General features: G+C 29.4%; 1 protein-coding gene across 2 annotated transcripts; it reads left to right on the forward strand.

Moving 5' to 3' along the window:
• Nucleotides 1–1,696: 1,696 nt before the first annotated feature.
• On the forward strand, nucleotides 1,697–19,953 carry LOC107439371 (uncharacterized). 2 transcript variants are annotated; one of them, XM_016051940.5, is made up of 6 exons: nucleotides 1,697–2,101; nucleotides 4,777–4,911; nucleotides 6,381–6,596; nucleotides 7,873–8,093; nucleotides 17,984–18,179; nucleotides 18,993–19,953. In XM_016051940.5, the coding sequence occupies exons 1-6, from the start codon at nucleotides 1,798–1,800 to the stop codon at nucleotides 19,910–19,912; spliced, it is 1,992 nt and encodes a 663-aa protein (XP_015907426.2). In that variant the 5' UTR covers nucleotides 1,697–1,797; the 3' UTR covers nucleotides 19,913–19,953. The 2 variants fall into 2 exon arrangements, with proteins under 2 accessions (XP_015907426.2, XP_042905523.3); XM_043049589.3 differs by lacking the exon at nucleotides 1,697–2,101 and adding an exon at nucleotides 2,254–2,459.
• The last annotated feature ends 3,296 nt before the right edge of the window (nucleotides 19,954–23,249 follow it).

Here is a 23,249-nt window from a genome sequence, read left to right on the forward strand (position 1 = left end):
ACGGAAGTATCTTTTCTCAAGACGCATTAATGTTAATAAGTTTTTTTTTTTCTCCTTTTTTGGTAGACTTTTTAAACTTTTGCTTAATTTTTTATTGCATACTTTGAAAAATACCATTTTATATTATATAATTATTCAACATCACGGGTAAGCAATTGATGAAACTTAAAAATTCCTTTTTTTTTTAAATCAAAATTTTTATTTTTGGCAGATATTTTTTTAGAAAAATATTTAATTTCAAAATGATTATATTCAGTAGAGTTTATAATAAATTTATACAGCTAAAATTAATTAATTTAAAATTAAATTTTACTAAAGTAATGCAAGTTTTGATCATTTAAACGAAGAATTTAGAAGAATGAAAGATTAGAATTGAAAACTATTGCAATTAATTTGCAGTGCGCAACTTAAAGAAACAGACAACGATGAATAACCTTTGATCAAATTATCCGATCTTCAAGCTCTAACAATGTTGAATTATGAAATAAACAATTTTTTACATCATTTTAAGCGTCAAAATATAAAATTTCGGTGAAATTTCGTATTTTGATACTTAAAATTACGTAAAAATTGTATAACTAACAATTCAAAATGTTTCGAATACTACTAAATAAAATAATGAATATACATAAAAAAAAAAGACTTTTTGCAAGGAAATTATCTTTTGATAAACGAATTTCATAATTGTGAGATAACTGATCAAACTATGGGGTCCATATTTCCCAGATTGCAGCTACCCCTATAATTTGGGTGTCAGAAATCCGAATTCTACAAGAAAAAGGTATGCTTATGCAAATAAAGTGCGTTTCTGTGTTTGATTTCGTAACCCAGACTATTGTCTTCACGAATCGAATAGCATATTTGAGATGAACCCATCAAATCATTAAGATTTTGTTTTGGAACGTAAAGAACCGATCATTAGATAAAAAGTTACTCAGGGTGGTCCGTTTTCTTGCGCACTCTACATCAAGCTACTTAAACTCAAATTCTACATTTTATTTGATATTGTATACCTTAAGCTATAAATTCATATTCGAAGCAGACCGGTTTTGGCTTATTTCCCAAAAATTAAGAATTTAAATCCCAAAACATCCCGTATTTCAAAAACTGCGCATTTTTCGCTATCGCCATCTGGGGAGAAGATCGATTTTGACCCTTCTCCCTTGTATGGGAATGTTCTATCACATTTCTCCCTTCCATAATATTTTTTTCGTATTTAATCAACAAAAACATTTTTTAAAGAAAGTTACCTTCATGACTATGATTAATGCCTTTTTCTGTTCAATATGGTTTCTTAATTTTGAAGTTTTTAAACGATTTGAAAATTGAGACAGAAATTAACGCGCTTTTGCACTATCCACATGCTATTGGTGAAAGTACGTGAATTGTTGCCATAGGTAGAGAGTTGTGATCTGATTCATCCTAAGAGGCCATTCTCACTGAATGCGCTTCACGCTTTCTGCTGAAAAAGTATGTGAGCAGTATTTTCTTGCTAAAAGTCACCAATCAAGTTTTCAATTTCCCCCACAGCAATCGAAAGTGCGTGATTCTTATTTAGTGAGATTGGCCCTTTGACCTTCCTCTATCAGCTAAGCGTCAGTGACAATAGCAGACGAAATTTGGACTCTAGAGATCTAGTTCAGCTTTTAAAAATAGTTTCATATTAAGCCACCTCCACCTACCCCTTAAGAATACAGTCATACGTCAGAGTAACGAACCAATAGTATTTGAATGTCAGATGCTGACGTCTTCATTGTTGTGACGCTTTCATGAAAGTTCAGAAATACGGTGTGTGCAATGACACCAAGCATTGGACTTAATTTGCGTGTAACCGGACATTGTAATCAAGGTGGTCGAAAATATATGGAAGATGCTTTTGTTGTTGCGTATCAACCGAGTGAAGACAAAAAAGATTTAGAATATGCCTACTTTGGCATATTCGATGGCCATGGTGGAAGAGAGGCCGCCCTGTACGCTAAAGAACATCTAATGAATAATATTGTAAGTCAGAAATCATTTTGGAGTGATGATGATGATCAAGTATTGAAAGCTATTCGTGATGGATTTTTAACTACCCACCATGCTATGTGGAGAGAAGTTGGTAAATATCCCGAGATTTCTTTTAAATCTATGTTTGTCTAGAGGTTTTAAGCATTATCGTTTGTTTGAAATTCAGGTTACTTTTATTTTTCAGTTATATACAATTTGTAGATAATTTTAGTAAAATTATGCATAATCTGTGACCAAAAATTGCCAAATGTTGTTATTTCGTTATACTATCTTCTTACAGAAATCGAGGCATTTAATCGCCATGTTTGTTTTCAATTGCCCTCAAGCATGCGCAGTAGCAACTTATCATTACGTCATAATATGTTTGTTTTGTCTGCTGTACAACTATGTTTTGATCGCATATAGAGCAATGAGTGTGAATGAGATCTTTGCTATGCAGTTTTGTAAATGTGAATTTTCCTCAATTGTTTCTATACTGGATTAATTCATTATAAAATGTTCAAGTTTTTTTTAATATTTATTATGAATTGGGAATGTCATAAAACTATTTTTGAATAGTTTTTATGAAATTTCAATTCAGAATACATGATCTGTATTTTAAGTGTTTGTAAATTACTCGGTTTGTTTTCAAATAAAACGAAATATTTTACGACTTTCAGTTGATTAAAACTAAACTTATTACTTATGTTTTAAAAAATATTTGTCATCTTTTGTTAGTTTATTCAACTGCTTCTAATACTGAGCTCAATTATTATCAAACAAGACGTCTTGTGAAAAATCTACTCATTCTTTTATGAATACAAGGTCCTATGTTTGTAATTTTGTGAGAAGTTACAAAAAGCAGTGGAACTGACATTTTGTGAAAGATCTTATTTTGTATTTGTTGAAAATCTAATTATTTTCTGATTCTAAAATTTTTGTATAATCATGTAATTTCTGTCAGAGTCTTGATTTTGTGAATACGTGGAAATAAGATCTAATTTAGTAAAATATATATATATATATATATATATATATATATATATATATATATATATATATATATATATATTAATCTTTCAAAAATTTGTAGTAACATAAGTTATTGAGTTACTACATTTGAAATTTTTCAATAAACTCCCAATTTTCCACCAAATTGAGTGACCTAGAAAGTGCGGATAAGTGAATTCACGGATAATTGGCAAAACGCTTAAAAAAAGACACATAATTATTAAAAAAAATATAATTTATAAATTTTAAGATCTATTATTAAAATTTCTTTTGTTTCTTGTTGGAAAGGTCAGAGGCTAAAATAAAACAGGCAAAATCAGACTTTACCTTGGGAGATCATACACTATTGAAGAAAGAATGCACAAAACTATGTTTGAAGCACATATGTTAGTTTTTATAAAGAGTTACACTACATACACGATTTTTCGAATCTTCTCTCAAAACTGATAAGAGTTGCAACATTTTCTTTAAGATTTGAATAAAATGCTTTGATGGATGCTGTATCTATTCATTGAAATATGAACTTCATCCTGTAATTGTAGTTCGGCAACTGTAAATCATGACTTTTGTTGCCTTGCTCCAGGCCGGATTAAGCGTACGCGGGGCCCTAGGCCATTCAAATTTTTGGGGCCCTTTGATTAAATTGTTTTTCTCGTATATTTTTGATTTATTCAAATATAAAAGTATTAATATATCTTTTCATTAAAGAAAGCATATTTGAAATTAAAATAAATAATAATAAATTAAATTTTACTTTATTTTGATAAATTAGAACTAAAAAATAATCATAACACTTTGAAGAAATTTTAATATAAATTTGAAATGAGTTTTTTTTAAAAAAAAATCATTGTTTTTCTTAATTTTTTTAAAATTCATTTTCAAAAAATCTATTTTTAAGGGGGCCCCTAATCATTGGGTGCCCCAGGCCATGGCCTAGTCTGGCCTAATGGGTAATCCGGCACTGCCTTGCTCTTTGTAAATGCTTCCCCATTTTCACTCTTTCAATGCTCGTTTCTACTTAGAACACTTGGGGTATGAAAATGAATGTTTGCTGGTATGTTGTACACGAAACTCTTAAAATAGTCCATCTCTATGATTTTATTTATTCTCAGTTCTAAATGCTCTATTGTTTAATATTAAATTATATAATTTAATGTTAAAAGTGAAGTGCCGATGATCAGCAAAACAGACTATTAGCCCGCGCATAATCGAGAAATTATTGTATTCATTTTTTATTCGTAATTCAAAAGTAGAAATTTGTATAGAATCCATTTCATAAATTTTTTAAAAGCCTGTTTTTATTGCTATATATTTTATGAAGGGCATGTTTCAATGATCAAAAATTGTGTGAAATGCTATAAATGGATCCAAATTTCTTCTAAACTAATTTCTGATTATATTTGACTTAACAAAAGTTTATAAAATTAAAGTGTATTCCACAGAAAATGATAAAAATTATTTTATTAATAAATACTGAAGATGAAGATTAAGTATTAATTTTAATATTTGATGATAAAGTGTAGGTATTTACTGTTTTGAAGTTAAATTTATTTTAATGATAAACAAAACATTTGCACACTGAATTTTTATGTATTTTTTTCAAATTTTTTTATTGTGTATAATAATTATCCATGCATTGTGTATAGTTTGGACTGCTAGGGGAAGATTTTTTTTTTAATAATTTTGTCTCTTGAAAATAAAACATTTTCAACTGTGTTACGTGTGTTTTTAAATTTTCCTATTAGAATCTTATAGTAAGTTTTTATCCAATTATAGGTAAATGGCCCAAAACTGTTAGTGGTTTGCCTAGTACATCTGGTACAACTTCAAGTATTGCCTTTATACGTCGCCAAAAGCTGTATATTGGACATGTTGGTGATTCTAAAATAGTTTTAGGATATCAATTACCTGGTAAGAAAAAATATTTTAATGTCCATAATTAATTGTCTATAATGTCCATAATTAAATTTCAACTGGAATTTAATAAAAACATACATTTAACAGTACTAGCACTAAAAGTTATCTTTATTATAACATTTTCAACTGGGTCATATAGAAAAATATTTCATAAGAAAATAAAGGTCTATTAGAATAAATTTGAAAAATGTTTAAAATAATAGCTTGAATTTCAACTTCCTGTAAATTTAACAGAGAGGCAGCCTCGTCATTTCATTTAAAAAAAACTCTGCGCAAAAAAAAAGCTTGTTATAATATGGCATAAGCGACCAGTTAGGCTTACCACACCGCGCTATCTGAAAAAAAAACACATGCTACCTATTTGCAAAAGACAATTGGCAGAAAAGCTCCTTTTTTTCCATAGCTCTCACCGAGAATGGGATTTGCATAGTACTACTTTCACTTCAGTTAATTAAGGAACAGAGTGGCTAACGCTACTTTTCTCCCACGGCGTTTCGGGATCCCAGCATGCTATCAGCCAGACATGAGGAGGAAAAGCACTTTTCTTACAAACTGTGTGGGAATCGAATTCTTCTAATACGCCATCATAGCAATCCGCAGGAAAGTTCCATTGAAAATCGAAATGCATAATTCACCTTGGGTTGTGTGTGTGTCTGCAAACTGAAACCTGGTAACCGAATTTGTCTGCAAACTGAACACAGCCAGAGAAAACTATTATATAAATTCATATTAATCTAACTAACTATAACAAATTTTGCAAATATAGAGTGCTTAAAAATTATATATAGAAACTTGATGTTATTTTGTACAAAAAATGTCTTTGAATCGAAGTGAAATTTTTCCTCTGTCTGCTTTTTCTTTCTTTTTTTCAATATTTTAGTGACATTTATTTTATCATACTAAATATTGTTTTGTTAATTAAATGCCATTTAACTAATAACAAGAAATTATTGTCTACATATTGATGTCATTTACAATTTATTTATTGCCATTTTATTATATTATGTATGTTTTGTTCCTTGTTACTTTAAAGACCTCTTATCTTGCTGAAGTTCTGACAATTCCGAATATGGGAACTATTTCTACTATGTATGTAAAATATCACTTGTATACAGTCATTTTGTAATTAACATTTAAGTTTGTGGCAGTAAAATTTGTAGTTGCATGTATTTTTGCTGAACATGTAATAGCAAAAGCAATTTTAAGTTGATAATGCTCTTTACTGTTTTACTTAAGCATAGCAGGCATTTTATTAGTAAACAGTAGCCCTGGATATACACTTTTTGTTTAAGATTTCCAATGCTTATGTGTAATCAGAATTTTTGAATATTTTTCTTTGAGCTTTTTATTATTCTGTATATATACATATATATCTTTCATTCATGTATATTATTTTTATCATTGTAGAAATTGAAAAGTTGTTCATTTTAATAATTTGATATTAATTAATATCTTAATTTCAGGTTCAAGAGAATGGTGTCCATGTGCTTTGACTAAAGATCATAAACCTGAGTCTCCGGAGGAGAGGGAACGAATCAATAGTGCTGGTGGTTTAGTATTAAATAAAGCTGGTGTAGAGAGAGTTGTTTGGAATCGCCCACGGCCTGGACATAAAGGACCTGTCCGGCGAAGTACACTCTTTGATCAAATACCATTTTTAGCTGTTGCTAGGTCGCTGGGTAAGTTGCCCTTGTTTATTGTAAGTTATTTATATTTTGTAACAATATTCATTTTTAAATTAATAAACCTATACGACAATGAAAGTTTATTTCTGTTTGTAATGCTTTTTATTAAGAAAAAATGTGTGAAATTATTTGAAGTTGGTAAACTAAAAAAATTTTTGAAATATGTTTTATGGAAATGTCTTATAATTTAATTTTTTTTATTTCCAAGAAAAAGTTTATTCCAATTGACCTATTATTGGAAGAATGGTTGTCTAGAAAATGCTTAGTTTGAATTAAATGTGTGTTTTCTTATTTTTCCATGCCATTCAATGTAATAAATTAATGTAACAAAGTGGGTGAGGTTCTATTAATGTTTGTTTTTATTTTATTTGCTTATATAGTTCAGTAAAAGTACAATAGAATCCTATTCACAGAAAATTTTTTTGATTGAAGCACAAAACATGCCTAAATATTCATTTGTATCACTTATCATAAGCATAGGTTTTTGTTAATTCATATATTTTTGTAACATTATGACTTTTCTTTATAAATCATATTTTTCCTTTTTTTAAATTTCAAGTTTTTAAAAAAAATGTTAGCTTTTTTTTTAAATTTGTCTTTATATATATATATATATTTTTTTAAAGTAAAGATGAGTAAATTTTTTATAAAGCATAAATATGGATTAACTTTTGTTTCCTTTAAAGTGTTACACTTTTTCATAAAATAGGGGTTCATGTATCTTAATATAGGCAAATTTTCATTTATCTGAAATTTAGAATTACTGTGCATTCTGAATTTTCATACTCTCGCTTTATTTAATTTAAAAATGTTTTTTTTTTATACTTTCATGTTCATATTATACTGCACATAAAATATAGCAATTTAGAGAATTAAGATGAAATATAATTTCTTTCTTTCTTTTTTAGCAGTTTTTCAATATTCTTTTGCTTATATTTTATATGTTTAAAAAATAAATTCTATGTCACAGATACTGCTTTATGAGTATTAAAAACATTAATGAAATCAATCGTATAAAGTTCAAAGAGGTTTGAAAAGTTTAACATATGCAGAAAAAACTTCCTTTCTAATTTTACAGATATTTAAATGCACATTTTCCTAGTTTTAAACCTAAAAGAATTTATGTGATTGTCCTTCAAAATTTAATTTAATTTATTTCTAGGTACCTAGTTTAATAAAATTAAGGAACAATATAAAAGTCCTTTGTATTTATATCAAATACTCCAAGATAAGTCACTGCCAGAGTTTATATTTATTGATGTTTTTGCAGGTGATTTGTGGAGTTATAACTATTCTCGTGATGAATTTGTTGTTAGTCCTGATCCAGATGTTAAAGTAATTAATATTAATCCTCAAGTGCATCGTTGTGTAATTTTTGCATCTGATGGTCTTTGGAATATGGTTAGCAATGTACAGGCTGTTCGCATTGTGCAAACAGCTGAAGAAGAAAATGAAAAGCTAATCTTAGATGGAAGTCGAATGAATGGAGTTGTAAGTTATTATTTTTATTTTATTGTTAGTTGAAACATTTTGTTAAAATTCACATTGATATTTGTATGGAATATATTAAGAATATAATTGTTGCCTATTTAATCAGATTGATCTCGGGAGAATATTCAGGTAATTTTATAAATCCATATAAACGAGGGAATTTTATAAAAAATACTAAAAAAAGTCAGGCAAAGAGGAAATTAATGAGGGTTAGAGGTAACAAGTCCATTATTTTTCTACAAAAGTAATTACAAATTAATATTTTTTATAATTATATACTTTGCAATTGCAGTGAAATGTTTCATAAACTCTGTATTATATGGGGTGTTCTTCCTGTGCTATATGGGATGTTCTAATCGAAATTCAACAAATTACAGTAGAGAAAAGCTGGTATAATTAACATCAAAACAGATTTAATTGGAGGTGTTTCCAATAATTGCCTTTTAACTTATCTCAAACTAGTCTTGTTGTTTATTACATTTATCTTCTTGTTCTGTAATCTGTCAGTTTTTGATAGTGTTATTATTTTCTCCTGCTTTCATAATAATTTAAAGACTCCTAATGTGTATACTTTTTTTGTTTTGTTTTTATTTATGATAAGGATCTTTAAAAAACATATTAAGGGCGGTCTTTAAATGAACATTCTGTATCTTATCCTTACTTTCTTTAGATAATATTTTTACCTTATGTGCTACTTTCATTATCAGAGGATGCTATTTAGATTACTATTTTTGACCTTTTGGGACTATTAAACAGGGGTAATTGTGAGCCCAAGTTAAAATTCCGGAAAATTTCTTGAGTTAAAAAAAAAGTTTAAATTGAAAAAATTTAAACAAGGTTTTTTTCCTTTTTCTGAATATTTCTTAGTTTACTTAAACTGTATTTAAAATTTTACACATACCTATATCATTTAAACATACCTATGATGACCTGGAGAAGTAATTAAAATTTACAAACATGTCTTTCTTTCTTCAGTTTATGATTATAACAACTATTTACTGATAAAAAAAATCATATTAATCATGAATATAAGCTTTAAAGTATCTCTCTGGCTCTCCCTTACAAACAAATAAAATAAACTATGTTTCTAAGTTCCACCTTTAAAAATTTGATTTCCGAAAACTTCTGTGATCAATGATTGTTTGAAACGTCTGAACCTTCGATTTCCGGAAACTTCCGGATCACTGTTAGCGAAAATTCCGGAAATCTGGATTTTTTCCGGGGTTGATTAAAGCAAATATTTTTTAATGCTGACTTTAGTGAAGGCCTTGCCAGTATAAGTATTTTGTAATATATTTTATGTATATGAATAAGACACAACTAAAAGAATAATAATAAAACATGCATCCACTTTTAAAAATCTAGAAAAATCAAAGAGTTTATTATATTTTAATATTACTGTACCAATGACTACGCTATTTAATTTAGTTTCATATTTAAAACTTGCCAAAAAAATTAGAGAGAGAGAGAAATTTTATACTTAAAGATTTGTGATTCCATTCTTAACTAATTTGTGCTTGGCATCATATAAATTTTTGGATGCTTTTTTAAAACTTTCGCAAAGGAGCAACGTGTTAGAACTCTTCAAAATTATGCAATGCATAGCCTGAGTATTTTTTCTTAGACTTAGAGGTTGGGCAGCTCTGACGAGCAGGGCACATCGACCAGAGGTCTATTGTACCCAAACCCTAAAATCATGATTAGCATGAAAGCCCTATGGCTGAAATAAAATTCAGCAAGCACCTTACAGGAACATCTTGCAGTTCCCAGGCATTGACGATATGCTGCCCTAAATGCTCAAATCTTTGAGCAGAATAGACCTCACAATCACAGAGTATGTGTCGTGATGTCTCTTCTTCTAGATGACATCCCCGACAAAGAGAATTGGGTTCTATTCCCATAATGTTTAGGTGTTTCCTGAGGATACAGTGACCAGTAAGAAGACCTATGATCTTCCTTATACTGTTTCTATTAAGCTTTAAGAGCTCCTTTTGACGTACACTAGGACTGTCTCGATTCAGCTCCTTAGCTTGTCTCTAACCGTCAGCAGCGCGCCACTGCTCATGGGCGATCTTGCCGTAGAGCTTGAATATGGTTGCCCTAAATGAGGAGGGAGAAATTCCCAGCGCAGGTTTAGGGCCCCAGAAAATTGCATTAGAGCCAGCCCGTGCTGCTTCGTCAGCTAGCTCATTTCCACCGATACCCATATGTCCTGGTACCCAATGCAGGGATATTTTTTCTTAATATATATGCAGAGATGGCAACACATTTTTAAAATTAAAGCTGTGAAACAGATGGTTTGATTATAATGGAAGTGTTTTTTTCCCCCTGATAAAAATGGCGATAAGGAAAGTTAAAGTATTGTATTTATTTTTATAGTCAATCATTTTATAACTAATGTTATTTAATAGATAAAATATTATTTTAGAATACATATTTTTGCATTTTTTTCTTTTTACTTGTTTGTTGAGCAATTATATATAATCTTTATTTTTGAAAGGTAGGAACACAAGGCTACTTTTTTTTTCTTTGTGCCTTACTAACTTTTATAGAAAGGATATTTTTTAAAATTAATTTAAACATATATTCTTATTCTTTATATATTCTTGTCATATTTAATTGTTAAAATAAATTCTTAGTTTTCTTAAATATGTTATTTTTTCTTTTTTTCGTTTCATGAATTTTACTTTCAGTTATTGAATGAAGTAAATATTTTTTAACAAATTTGCGCAATTTTTTAAAAAAAAAGTTTTTTTAATCAAATTACTTATTTACGCATAAAGATATTTTAAAGCAAACTATAAGAGTAGAAATTGTGAGAATTGGGAAAATATTTTATAATTTTAGAAAAGTCTTAAGTCTGTATAATTTTTGTTTTCTTGTTATTACTAGAAATTAGAAAACGAAAGTTTCTCTGAAAATATTAAAATATTTTAATGAAACGCTCTTAAAACTGAAGCTTCTTAAACAATGCATTATGTTACAGATTTAATAAAAATTTAACACTGATAAATTTTAAAAAATCTGAAATATTTCTATGTAAATAATATGATAATGAAATGTGAAATTTGTGTTTCATATGTTAGTTTTTGAAACTGTAAATGTATATGCACATCATGGTTCACACATTGTAGCATATATATCCACATCTTTTTCTTAACTGTTGGATTTTCTAAGCTTCAAATGAGAAATGTGCTTAATGTGTTGTCAAAGATCGCTTTCTAGGTAGACCTAGTCTAGGTAGCCTATCCTTAGTAGCTTTCGCTTTTCAACTTAAAGCAATTCTAATAGGGTAAAATACACCGAAGATTTATTACTATTATTAGTGAATATAGCCTTTTTCTCGTTTTCTTGATGGCACAGGAAAACTACTCAATAATTACCAAGGGGTAAGTAACAAAAATATATTTAAATCGTTAACATGAATAATACGGTACAATGGTAGACAATTCTACTACTACATTACAATGTTCTTGCTTTTTTACAAAATCTTAGTTTGCAGTTACGGTTACAATCTAATGATAAACTCCGCCATCTATCGGTGGTTCAATAACATGTATTTCTACAAACTCCCCATCATGGACGGGGACGTCCATAATATCTAGTAAGATTAAAGGAAAAATGACAAATAGAAAGAAAAAAAAACATTAAAGTTCAACATGAATCAAATTTTTAAGCATTATTTAAAATTTCAAAAGGATATAACAGTTGAACGGGACGTCTGATCCGACTTCCATTAGTCCATACGAGACAGCTCCGGACTTTGCCATCCCGTCCAGGGTAGACTTCTTCGATTACTCCAAGGCTCCAAAGAAATTTATTCTTTTGGGCTCCTTCGATCAAGACAACGTCCTGGACTTGAAAGTTCCGTTGATTTTCTGAAGTTGTCAACTGATGCGCAGTTTTTAGGAGAAGAACATACTGTTCTTTCCATTTGGTCCAAAAATTTTGTAAAAGTCTCATCTGGAACAGTTTTCTTTTAATTAAGGAAGAACGATTTGAGTGTTCAAAAAGAGTTCCGGTGTAATATAACGGAAGCTCAATTTTCTTCTGAGGCAATAAAAAATGAGCAGGAGTCAAAGGTTCGGGTTCATTTAAGTCAGAATAAACGAAGCTTAAAGGGCGTTGGTTTAACACTGATTCTATATCTGTTAAGATTGTTGTTAATTCCTCAAAGGTAAGAAGAGATTTAGATAGGGTCTTGCGTAAGCATTCCTTCACCGATTTCACTAATCTCTCATAGAAACCTCCCCACCATGCAGCTCGTTCCATGATAAATTTCCACTTGATCCTTTTATTTGCTATAAAATTTTGAATCTTTGGATCTTGAATCAAGTTAAAAATAAGTTGAAGTTCTTTATTTGCGCTTTTAAAGGTTTTTGCATTATCGCTATACATGGTTTGGACAATTCCTCGTCTGGAAATAAACCTACGCAAGGCTAATATAAATTTTTCTGTACTTAGATTTGAAACTAATTCTAAGTGTAACGCTCTTGTTACTGCGCAAGTAAACAAACATATATAGGCTTTTTCAGGAGTATTCGATGTTTTAGCATATATCGGACCTGCAAAGTCCACCCCGCAAACTGAGAATGGTGGAGATTCTGAAACTCGATCTTTAGGTAGGGGACTGGTTATTTGTTTAGCAGGTAGAGCTGAATATTTGCGACATATTATGCAATTCTTTATTATTTTCTTTATAAGCTGCCGACCTCTAGCGATCCAAAACCGATTTCTAATTTTAGAAAGAGTGGCAGAAACACCACCATGAAATATTCCTTCGTGTTCATTTCTAATCAACAGTTCAGTAAATTTACATTTATTAGGAAGTAAGATAGGGTGTTTTTGTTCAAGATCAAATTCCGAATTTTCCAATCTGCCTCCTATTCTTAAAACCTTTTTATCATCCAAAAAGGGGGCAAAACTTCTAATGAAAGAATTCTTGTCAATTTCTTTTCCACTTTCTAAGGCCAATATTTCTGAATGATACGCTTTTCTTTGCTCAAATTTGATCCAAAACTCTTCTGCTTCTTCAATTTCTGATGATGTGAGTAGTCCCTTAGTGGTAGATTGTTTTCTTATCTTTGAAATAAAACGTCGAATCCATGCTGTTATCCTCAAAAATTTTAAAAAGCAACTATAATTCTCCGGATTAATTCTTGGATCATTGGAAGATGTACTAAAGCAGAAACTTGGAATTTCCTCTTTCTTCTTTCGGAATTCCAGGAGATTTTCTTCCGGGGATGTTTCAAAAGTCTGAGGCCAACTGTCAACACGTTTTTTGAGGAAAGGGGGTCCTTCCCACCAAAGAGTGTTGTTAATCAATTCGGATGCTTTCAGTCCTCTCGAAACTAAGTCTGCCGGGTTTTCTTTGCCGGGGCAGTGGAACCAATGTTCAGGATCTGTTAATTGTTGAATCTCAACTACGCGGTTTTTTACGAAGGGTTTAAATCGGTTGGGTAAACCTCTAATCCAGAAGTAAGTGATGGATGAATCAGTCCAAAATTTTTGTGTAAGTTTAAACTTTAAGTTTTTTACCAAATTATTGCTTAATCGAGCAGCTAAAAGGGCAGCCATCAATTCAAGTCTGGGTAATGACAGACTTTTGAGGGGAGATACTCTACTTTTGGATGCAACAAATGATGTATATATCTTATCTGAATTTGTAACAATTCTCAAATACGCGACACAGCCGTATGCTTTCAAACTAGCATCGGAAAATATGTGAAGCTGTATATCCTGTATACTATCTCCAAGAGCATCCCTTAAATAGTAACGTGGTATTTCAATGTCTTTTAATTTTTTTACACCATTGCACCAATCCTGAAAATCACGAGTAATTTCTTGAGGGAGTTCTTCATCCCAATCAATTCCAGCGCACCAAACTGCTTGAATTAAACACTTTATGGTTACTACAAAGGGGCTCAAATATCCTATTGGGTCGAATATACGACCAGCAGCTTTCAGCAAAAATCTTTTTGTGTGTCTCCCGTCAGATAAAAATTTGATAAGATGTTTAGTATCAAAATAAAAATTGTCTGTGTCACTATTCCACCCTATCCCAAGTACTTTATGCTCAGAAGGTATTAAGTCTGAATTTTCTATGGTGTGATCAATTTGAATGTTATTAGTTTCCCACAAGTCTATAAGAGGTTTCGAATTTGAATTCCATTTTCTAAGTTGCATACCCGCATCTTCAAAAATTTTAATAGCTTCCTGACTGAAACTAAAAGCTTTATCTACATTATCCTCGCATCCTATCACATCGTCCACATACAATGATTCTCTTATAATTTTTATAGTTTGAGGATATGTTTTTTCATAATTCTTCAAATGAAATTTTATAGTTGCCGCAAGAAGGAAGGGACTAGAAGTAAGTCTAAATAAAACACGAGTAAATCGATAAATTTTAATCTTACCTTCATCAAAGGGAGGTTCCATCCAGATAAATCTGGTCGCATCTCGATCTTCCTCCACAATTTCGATATTAAGGAAAGCTTGTTTCAAATCTGCAACAAAAGCTACCTCTTTGTTCCTGAAGTTTATTAGAATATCAAAAATATCATTAGTTAATTTGGGACCAGTGTATAAACAATCATTTAGCGAACAGGATTCAGCTGAGTGAGACGATGCATCATAAACAATGCGGAGTTTTGTAGTTTGGCGCTCTTCTTTAATAACCGCCCTGTGGGGAAGATAAAATATAGTTTTATCATTTGAATATTGAGTGTCAGGAATTTCTTCAATAATACCCTCTGCAAGATATGATTCTATGGTTTGTCTATATTCATTAAGTAACCAAGGGTTCTTTTCGAATTTGTGTACAAGATGGTGGAGTCTCTTAAGGGCAACATCATAATTTGATTTTAAGTTGTCAATCAATTCTAATTTCCAGGGCAATTTAATTTTATAACGTTTATCAAATGTAATGGAAGACTCAAACTCTTGAACTATTGTTTCTTCCTCGTTATCAGTAATAGGCGAATCAGGCAATATTCCAATGGACTCAAGATCAAAAAATTGTCTAATTAAAGTCTCATCACCTCGGTTAACAACTACGTTCATAGCGAGTAGATTGTTTATTTTATTTATGTGTCCATAAATACACCAACCGAAGATTGTTTCTACCGCTACAAGTTTTTTATCAAGTCTATGAATTCGGCCAGTCACTATATCAAAATAAAAATCCGATCCGATTAAAATCATAACATCTTTAGTTTCGTTTTGAAAATCATCCGCAAGTTGAACTGTTTTTAAAAATTCGTAATCCTTTACAATGTTTTTGTTTGGAGAAGGCAGCTGAGTTGCACAAATAGTGTCAGTTTCTACGGCTTCTATATCTATTTTATAATTAGGATCTTCCCTATTTCTCAATCGGATGCTAACTACATTAAACAATTTAGTTTGGGGTTGCTCTGATCCAAAAGAATTAATCGACAATTTTTCTTTTCTAATTACTGGCAAATTTAATCTTTTTACCAATTTATTTGTTATGAAAGTCCGTTGACTTCCATTATCAAGAAAAATTGTAACATTTTCTTGTTTGTTTTTATTTTCCGCAATGATTGAGCAAGTTTGCAATAAAATGGGATTCGAATTTTGTTTATGTTTTAATTTATTCTCGCAAGAAGAAATGGCCGAAACAATTTCTAAATTTTCCTTAGAATTCTCTCTATCGTTTAAAGTTTTTGTTTGTTTATTTTCCTCTAACTTAAAGCAAATCGCTTTTGAGTGTTTCCGATTACAAAAAACACATTTCTTCTTGCTGTAACAATCAATTAACCGATGATTTGGTTTTAAGCAAAGAAAGCAGAGTCTCTGCTTAATCAAAATATTTTTTCTTTCTTCAACTGTGAGAGTATCACATTTCTCAGATTCATGGTCACCCCCACAAAATACACATTTATTAATTCTCGTTGCGGTCGCGCATAATTCATGAGCGGATGTTATTTCTTTTTGTGGGTGCGGCCTTGATCTAAATTTATCTTCTTTTTGATTATTCGAACATTTTATATTTGTAATGGCGGTGGTTTTTTCGCGACTTTTTATTTCTTCACTTAAAAATTTTAGAAGGGCTTTTAAATCCCAATTATCCCCCTTCTCTTTCCTACAAAAGTCTAAAGTTATTTCCGATGGGAGTACCTTTAAAATTATTGGCATTAATAAATTTCCATAAGATGCCGAATCAATTCCTAGCGATTCTAAATTTCTAATTTCGATTTCTACTCGATCGAATAATTTTCGCAATCCAAAAGTATCAGAGTTATGTTTTATTGGTGTAATATTCAATAATTGGCCTAAATGAGCATTTATAAGCAAGTTTTTCTGTCCAAACCGATCTTTCAACAAATTAAGGGCTGCTTTATAATTATCATCCGTTAAAGAAAATCCCGAAATTGCTTTTGAAGCTGCTCCTCCAACAAAACTTTTTAGATAAATTAGTTTTTCAATATTTGAAAGATACGGATTTTTATCAATTGAATTTTCGAACTGGCCGATAAATTCCAACCATGAATTTGGATCTCCGAAATATTTGTTTACAGTTAATTTTGGTAGTTTTATCGTGCATTTGTTTACTTCTGTTTGATTTACAGTCTGAGAGCTAGTTACACCATTCAAATTAGAACTAGTTGAGGGAGTGGCACTAATTTGTTGAATCTTCTGCTTAATTTTACATTTATAGTTAATCAAATATTCTACATACGTTTCAGAGGATTCAACTTCCTTTTCGATATCTTTAACATCTAGTTCTTTCATTATCTCTTCATTTATTAATTTTATGTTCAACATTTTCTCACTTAATTGTTCTAAAGATGTTTCTAATTCGTATATTGTCAAATTATCAAAGTTTTTATCTAAGTTAGTGAGAAATTTAGTAGTAGAACTTTTCAAAGCTCTTCTTTTCATTTTAAGCTTTTCTATATCCATGATATATTCAAATATAATATTTCTCAATCAAAATAAACTTACCCCTTTTTTCTGGCTTTCTTTTATCCACTAAAATTCGATTCTATTCTTATCTTCAGTGCATTGCCTTTCTCGGCATCGATGCACCAGTTTCGCTTTTCAACTTAAAGCAATTCTAATAGGGTAAAATACACCGAAGATTTATTACTATTATTAGTGAATATAGCCTTTTTCTCGTTTTCTTGATGGCACAGGAAAACTACTCAATAATTACCAAGGGGTAAGTAACAAAAATATATTTAAATCGTTAACATGAATAATACGGTACAATGGTAGACAATTCTACTACTACATTACAATGTTCTTGCTTTTTTACAAAATCTTAGTTTGCAGTTACGGTTACAATCTAATGATAAACTCCGCCATCTATCGGTGGTTCAATAACATGTATTTCTACAGTAGCCGTCTAGTTTAGGTAGACCTTTTACTCATAAAAGCAGATGCTAAGTGCAAGATCAAATTAGATATGATGGTATAAACCATTTTGTAAAAGTAAAAAACACAGTTACATTGCAGAAATTCTGGGAAAAAGGTCACTAGAAAGTGCAGTAAATGCAAAATTGGACTGTATGAAAATGTTTAAAGGACTTTGCTATAAAATAATTTTATTTTTTTGAGATAAACTAAAATTCTTATTTTATTAATAAGGACTTAATTTTTAATAATATTTCACATGATACTTGTTTTATTCAAAAGCCTATAATCCCAATATTGGGACATTTTGATTTTTTTAAAAATAATATTTTTAAAGTTTAATTTTCATTTAACAATGATAATCAAGTGGAATATTAAGTTAAAAAAAATTGGGTATTAATGAGTTAAAGATATTAAAAAAAGTTCTGCATAATTTTTAATCTTATTAATTTTCATAGTTTTGTTCACTTGTAAAATGAATTGGTAAAATATTGATTTTTCTTTCTTAGAGCTCTCAGCCAAAAAATCCTTCAAAGCTATTGGTTGATACAGCACTGAATCATTGGTTTGAATTGGGTATGAGAGCAGACAACACAAGTGTTGTAACTGTTATGCTTGATCCTCCAGGCCCACCTAAAAGTGAAGTTTTGTTAAGACAAAGAGTAATGAAAAGATTGAGACCACGTGATGAACTCCTTGAAGAATGTAAGTTACACTTTTGTGTCTCTACCTTCAAATTGCTAACTTTGGTATGGGATAGTAAATGCCCGATCAAAGAAAATGTATTATAATATTAAGGGAGGCAACATCAACATTTTAAGGCATACCTGCCAACTTTACGTTTTTCCGTAAAAGTCCCATTATTAGTGAATATTTTAGGTAAATATTTAGTTCACTTATCACTATCACTCAATAAAAAAATTAGTTGGTCGGTCATCTTTATGTATGCTTTAACTATTTAAATCAAATTTGTTAAATTGTAAACATTTTGCTCCTACATGAAATATAGACATAAAATTGTCTGGATAATCTGGAAGAGTTGGCTGGTATGTTAATGAAATAAAATTGCATAGATTTTATACTTATGTTTTAATGGTGTTTTATTTTAATGTAGAATTAATATTTATTATTATAAATAATATTTATTTATAATGATAATGTGATCGTTAAAGGGTTACTTTTATTTGTCTGTAGGTTTTGAAATATTACAGGTGATTGAATATAAGGGTGATTTTGATCTGAAATTTTTATTCGGAGTAATAAAGTTGAGATAAAACTAATCAGTTGTTTAGGCTAAATTAAATTTATATATAATCAGGGTCTGCCAATGTAGGCCGCGCACAGAAAGTAAACATTTATCAATGTTTTTTTTAAATTCAAGTTATTGTTATTTGCTATTGTAAAATAAATCACATTGAAAGTTTTCATTAAATTTATAGTTTTGATTTGTAATGAGAAAGCTTACTAATTTATTTTTTTCTTACCTGTTTTTATCTAATAAAAATCTTTTCATTATAGCTTCAGATGCAAAGAATTTGAATGCCTTTGACACACCTCCTTCAGTTGTTATAAAAGAGAAGAAGCGACCAAATGAAAATTTCGAGTCTCCTCCTCCCAAAGAGCGAAAGAGATTTTCAGACTTCGCTCCTGAAAATGTGTGCAAGGAGAAAAAGCTGTCTTCTGATTCTGATGAACCTGTACCAAAAAATCTGCCGAAACCTGTTATATTATCACCTCAAAGAGTTGTTGTAAAGCAAACAGTCACTCCGGGAGCATCTGCTCCAATTCTGAGTCCTGAAAACTCGAACCCGACGGCTGAAAAATTGAAGACCCCTGAGCCTAGTGTGTCGAATCAGCCTCTTTTACAACCAAAATCAAAGAGGAAAGGGCATGATCCTCCTGGAGATGGAGTAGATGACAATAACTCAATTTTGAGCAGGAATAAAAGTGAATCTAGGAACAACACGCTAAGTGAGTCCAGCAATAATACTTCAGAAAATAATGATGAGTCAGTTACTAAAAGTATGCTTAGTGAAAATGGAAAAGACAAAATAAACTCTCTGTCAAATGTGATAGTAGGGAGAACTGAGTCTGGTCTTTCAAAATGTGAAAAAGAAGATAGTTCTCCTCCAAATGATACTAACTGTAAAGAAAATGGTTGGTCTCATTTGGATAATTTTTATACAAACAATGACAGGACTTCAGATATAGAAAACTCTGCGAGTACAAAGCAAATTTCTGTTACTCAGAAAAATAAAGTGGTTCCTTGCAAAATAAAACAATCCAAAAAAAGTACTTTGGCTCAAAGGACATTTCCTATGTCTCGGAGACTTCGGTTACATAGGACTAACCTTTCTTCCGGTAAAACAAATACCACCCGAAGAAGCTATACTCACAATACCAGGGCTCAAAGTGGCATTCGTAAAATGAAAGTTTGAACAAAATTTTATTCATATAAACAAAGACAAAAAAACAAAAACATTTTCATTATAATTTGTGTATAAATTTTTTGATCAATTTTAAATTTTTTTCATCTGTTATATAAATCTAACATTATGGTTTATTAATTTATTGTTGCAATTATTTTTTTATATTTGACATAATGATTTTAAACGTACTTCTATTAAGTTTCCGAAATAGGAAAAGTGATAAAATTTTTAAAATAAAAGTTTTAATCAGCTGAATCAAACATTTAATTAAAACATAAATTAATGAAATAATTTTTCTTGTATTTCAGAAATTTATCAATCTGACTTATCATACTTAGTGTATTACATAGTAATTTATTGGTAGGTAGATAGTTTTTTGCATTGCTGGAGATTTAATAGCATTAATGCATTTGCACATATTGTTAAGTTTAATATGAACTATGGTTTCTGCTATGCTAAGCAAAATATTAAAAAGCTATCGTCAAATATTTAATTGATGTATGACATCTTAGCTATTTTAAAAAAGAGTAGCTATTTATTTAAATGAACAGCATATAAATAAATATAAATTTTATTAAAAAATAAAACCTTTAACAAAAAATTGACGAGAATCGCAACATCACAGGTTTCTGGCAATGTTTCTATTGCTTCCATTTATTCAGGCATGGAAAAATTTAAAAATTTGTTTATAAATAAATAAAAACAAACACTTCCAGACTTCTAAAATTTTATACAAAATATATTCATTTATTTACCTTGTGACATTTTTGCATTTTTCTGATTTTAGTTTTTATGCTTAAAAACATTTGCATTCAGTGTTTAAACAGGGATATGAACAAATTATCTAAAATAACCTTGTTTTGAAATTTAAGACAAAAATAAAGAGAATAAACCATTTTAGTCTCAAATGTAATTAATTTTTTAAAATTGTGATTGTTATATTAGTTGCATTTAATATTTTCTGTCAGCTTAAATAAATATAACATTAGAATAAATTTTATCAGTCAAATATTTTCTAGTAAGTTAGTCTTATCTTAGTCATGATTATCTTAGCATCTTATTGTAGTGTTGTCCAGATTATCATACATAACTATGAATATTGAGCTTTACTGTAGTCCACACTATAAAACAGGCTTTTGAAGGCTAAATTTTCTTTTTGGCTGTATTAGTAAGATCATTTTGATTGCCAAATATATTCAGACTCTGTATGGTGCGGTTACTGTGTTCACACTATGGGCTCGCTTTCAAGAATAATATAACTCGTGGAAAAGGAGATAAGCCTTTTTGATTTTAAATTGAAAATTTTAACCCTAAAGTGTCTTCACATTGCATTACTAAACTGATTTTTCTTTATAAACTATGAAGTACTGCAATTGTTTATTTTGTAGAATCTGGTCCTTGGTTTGAATAAGAGATATTTTATATGTGAAGATAATAAAGAAACATGTCAATTGAGAAAAAAATCTTGACAAACAAGTATTTACATAAACATCAGGAACTATATGTACATAGTTTGTTTTTTAAAACTTATTATCTTCAAAACATTTTTTAAAACATTAAACTTATCCATATACAACTAACCATAGCATATTATACCTCAACATTGGAATGTTCTTAAAACATGTTTTTTCACTCAGATCTTCACATATATATTTCTATTATTATCTGTAAAGAATTTAAATAATAATAAATCTTTTAATAATATAAACTTTTAATTTAAATAATAATAAACTTTAATTTAAATAATAATAAACTTTAATTCTTACTTAACAGTAAGAATTAAAGTTTAGAGATTCTTTTATAACCATTAAATACAATATCTCTATTTTTTCTTGTGGCATGGTACTGTTTTACTATAAGACCTTTATAAAAAATATTTAATGGTTAATTAAGAATTATGATTTAAAATAACATATATTTTTTTAAAAATCTATTTAAATATATTTTATAGATTAATTTTAACAATAGTAAGTTAATAAATTTTAATTTTGAAACATAATGTGATAGCTAAGCAGTTTACACAATAAATATACCTCAAGTATAAATTTTACAGACTATGTTTGAGAATTTCTACTTATTCCAATATTTGGAATTAGATTTTGGATGAAGCAAAGTGTGGTTGAGAAAATGTCTCGACACATTTAAATGTGAAACTAGTTGTTGTTGAGTGAATAATGTTTGTGAATGTATACTTTTAAATAACAAGTTATTTATGTCGGAAAGGTGTATATATGTACATTATGAGTAATATATATGTATAAGACTTGCAAAACATATTTATATCATTCATAATTGAACCTATGAGTAATTTAAATTGTCAACTCAGTATTTCCTAATTGTTATTCTATGCTTTATTTCTTTCTTAGTTAAACATTTCTAGTTTATATTTTTGTTGAAAAATTTAGTAGATTATAATTTATACTTTAGATTAGCTCAATAGTATTTGAAAAAAGAAGTATGTCATAAAAAGTACTTTGTCAAAAGTTTTTATTTCAGATTGAAGTGTTACTAGTGTGAATTTTCTAAAACATAAATTTGCTTTAAAATAAATTGGTGAAATTTATTTGATTTTTTATTCACATTAAGAAACATGTTATTCACATTAACATATGCAATGATGTGTGAAAGAAAGTAATGATGAAGTGGATTTTGCATTGGAATTAAAAACATAGGTTATCAAAGTTTTGTTCTACTAAATATATAAAATCATTATTTTATCACAATACAAACATTTTAATAATATAATGAATAGTGAGTCAAAAAAAAACAAACTCTATTAGCTTCTACGAATAATAAACAAAAGTGACATTTCAAATTATAAAATATTGATAGAAATTTTTGTGCCTGGAATAATTGTTTAATTTTACAGGAAAACTACCTTTAAGAATTTGATCTTTAATAAAAGTTAAAATTTTACTAGCGATTTGATTAAGCAAATAGGGATCACTTATTGAACCCCAGTCTAAGTTCCAGTGTGCCTTAGGGTTCTACTTTTTTCTTCTGCATTAGAGATATGGCAGAGCTTTAAAAAACATAACTGCTATGAAGTTTCTTTTTATACAACACATGTTTATTTTTAATAAAACTCGCATAAACACTAACCCTGCTATATGAAATGCAAAATAATCCTTTCTATCACCAGTTAATTTCTTCTTAAAGTAAGCAAGTAAATTTGAACTAAAGAAATATACATTTCCTATTTAAAAGCTATAGGGTTAAATTGTAAATGAGACTTTTTAGAAATGTATGAAATTTGATAACTAAGGCTCCAGTTCTGTTTGGAATACAAATCTTCACAATTCTTGGTTTTTCTAGTTGTTTTTTATTGAAATAAAAGAATTGCACG

This window comes from Parasteatoda tepidariorum, chromosome 8 (assembly GCF_982258835.1).
Source record: "Parasteatoda tepidariorum strain Cologne lab strain chromosome 8, Ptep-v5.0, whole genome shotgun sequence".
NCBI classification, from domain to species: domain Eukaryota; kingdom Metazoa; phylum Arthropoda; class Arachnida; order Araneae; family Theridiidae; genus Parasteatoda; species Parasteatoda tepidariorum.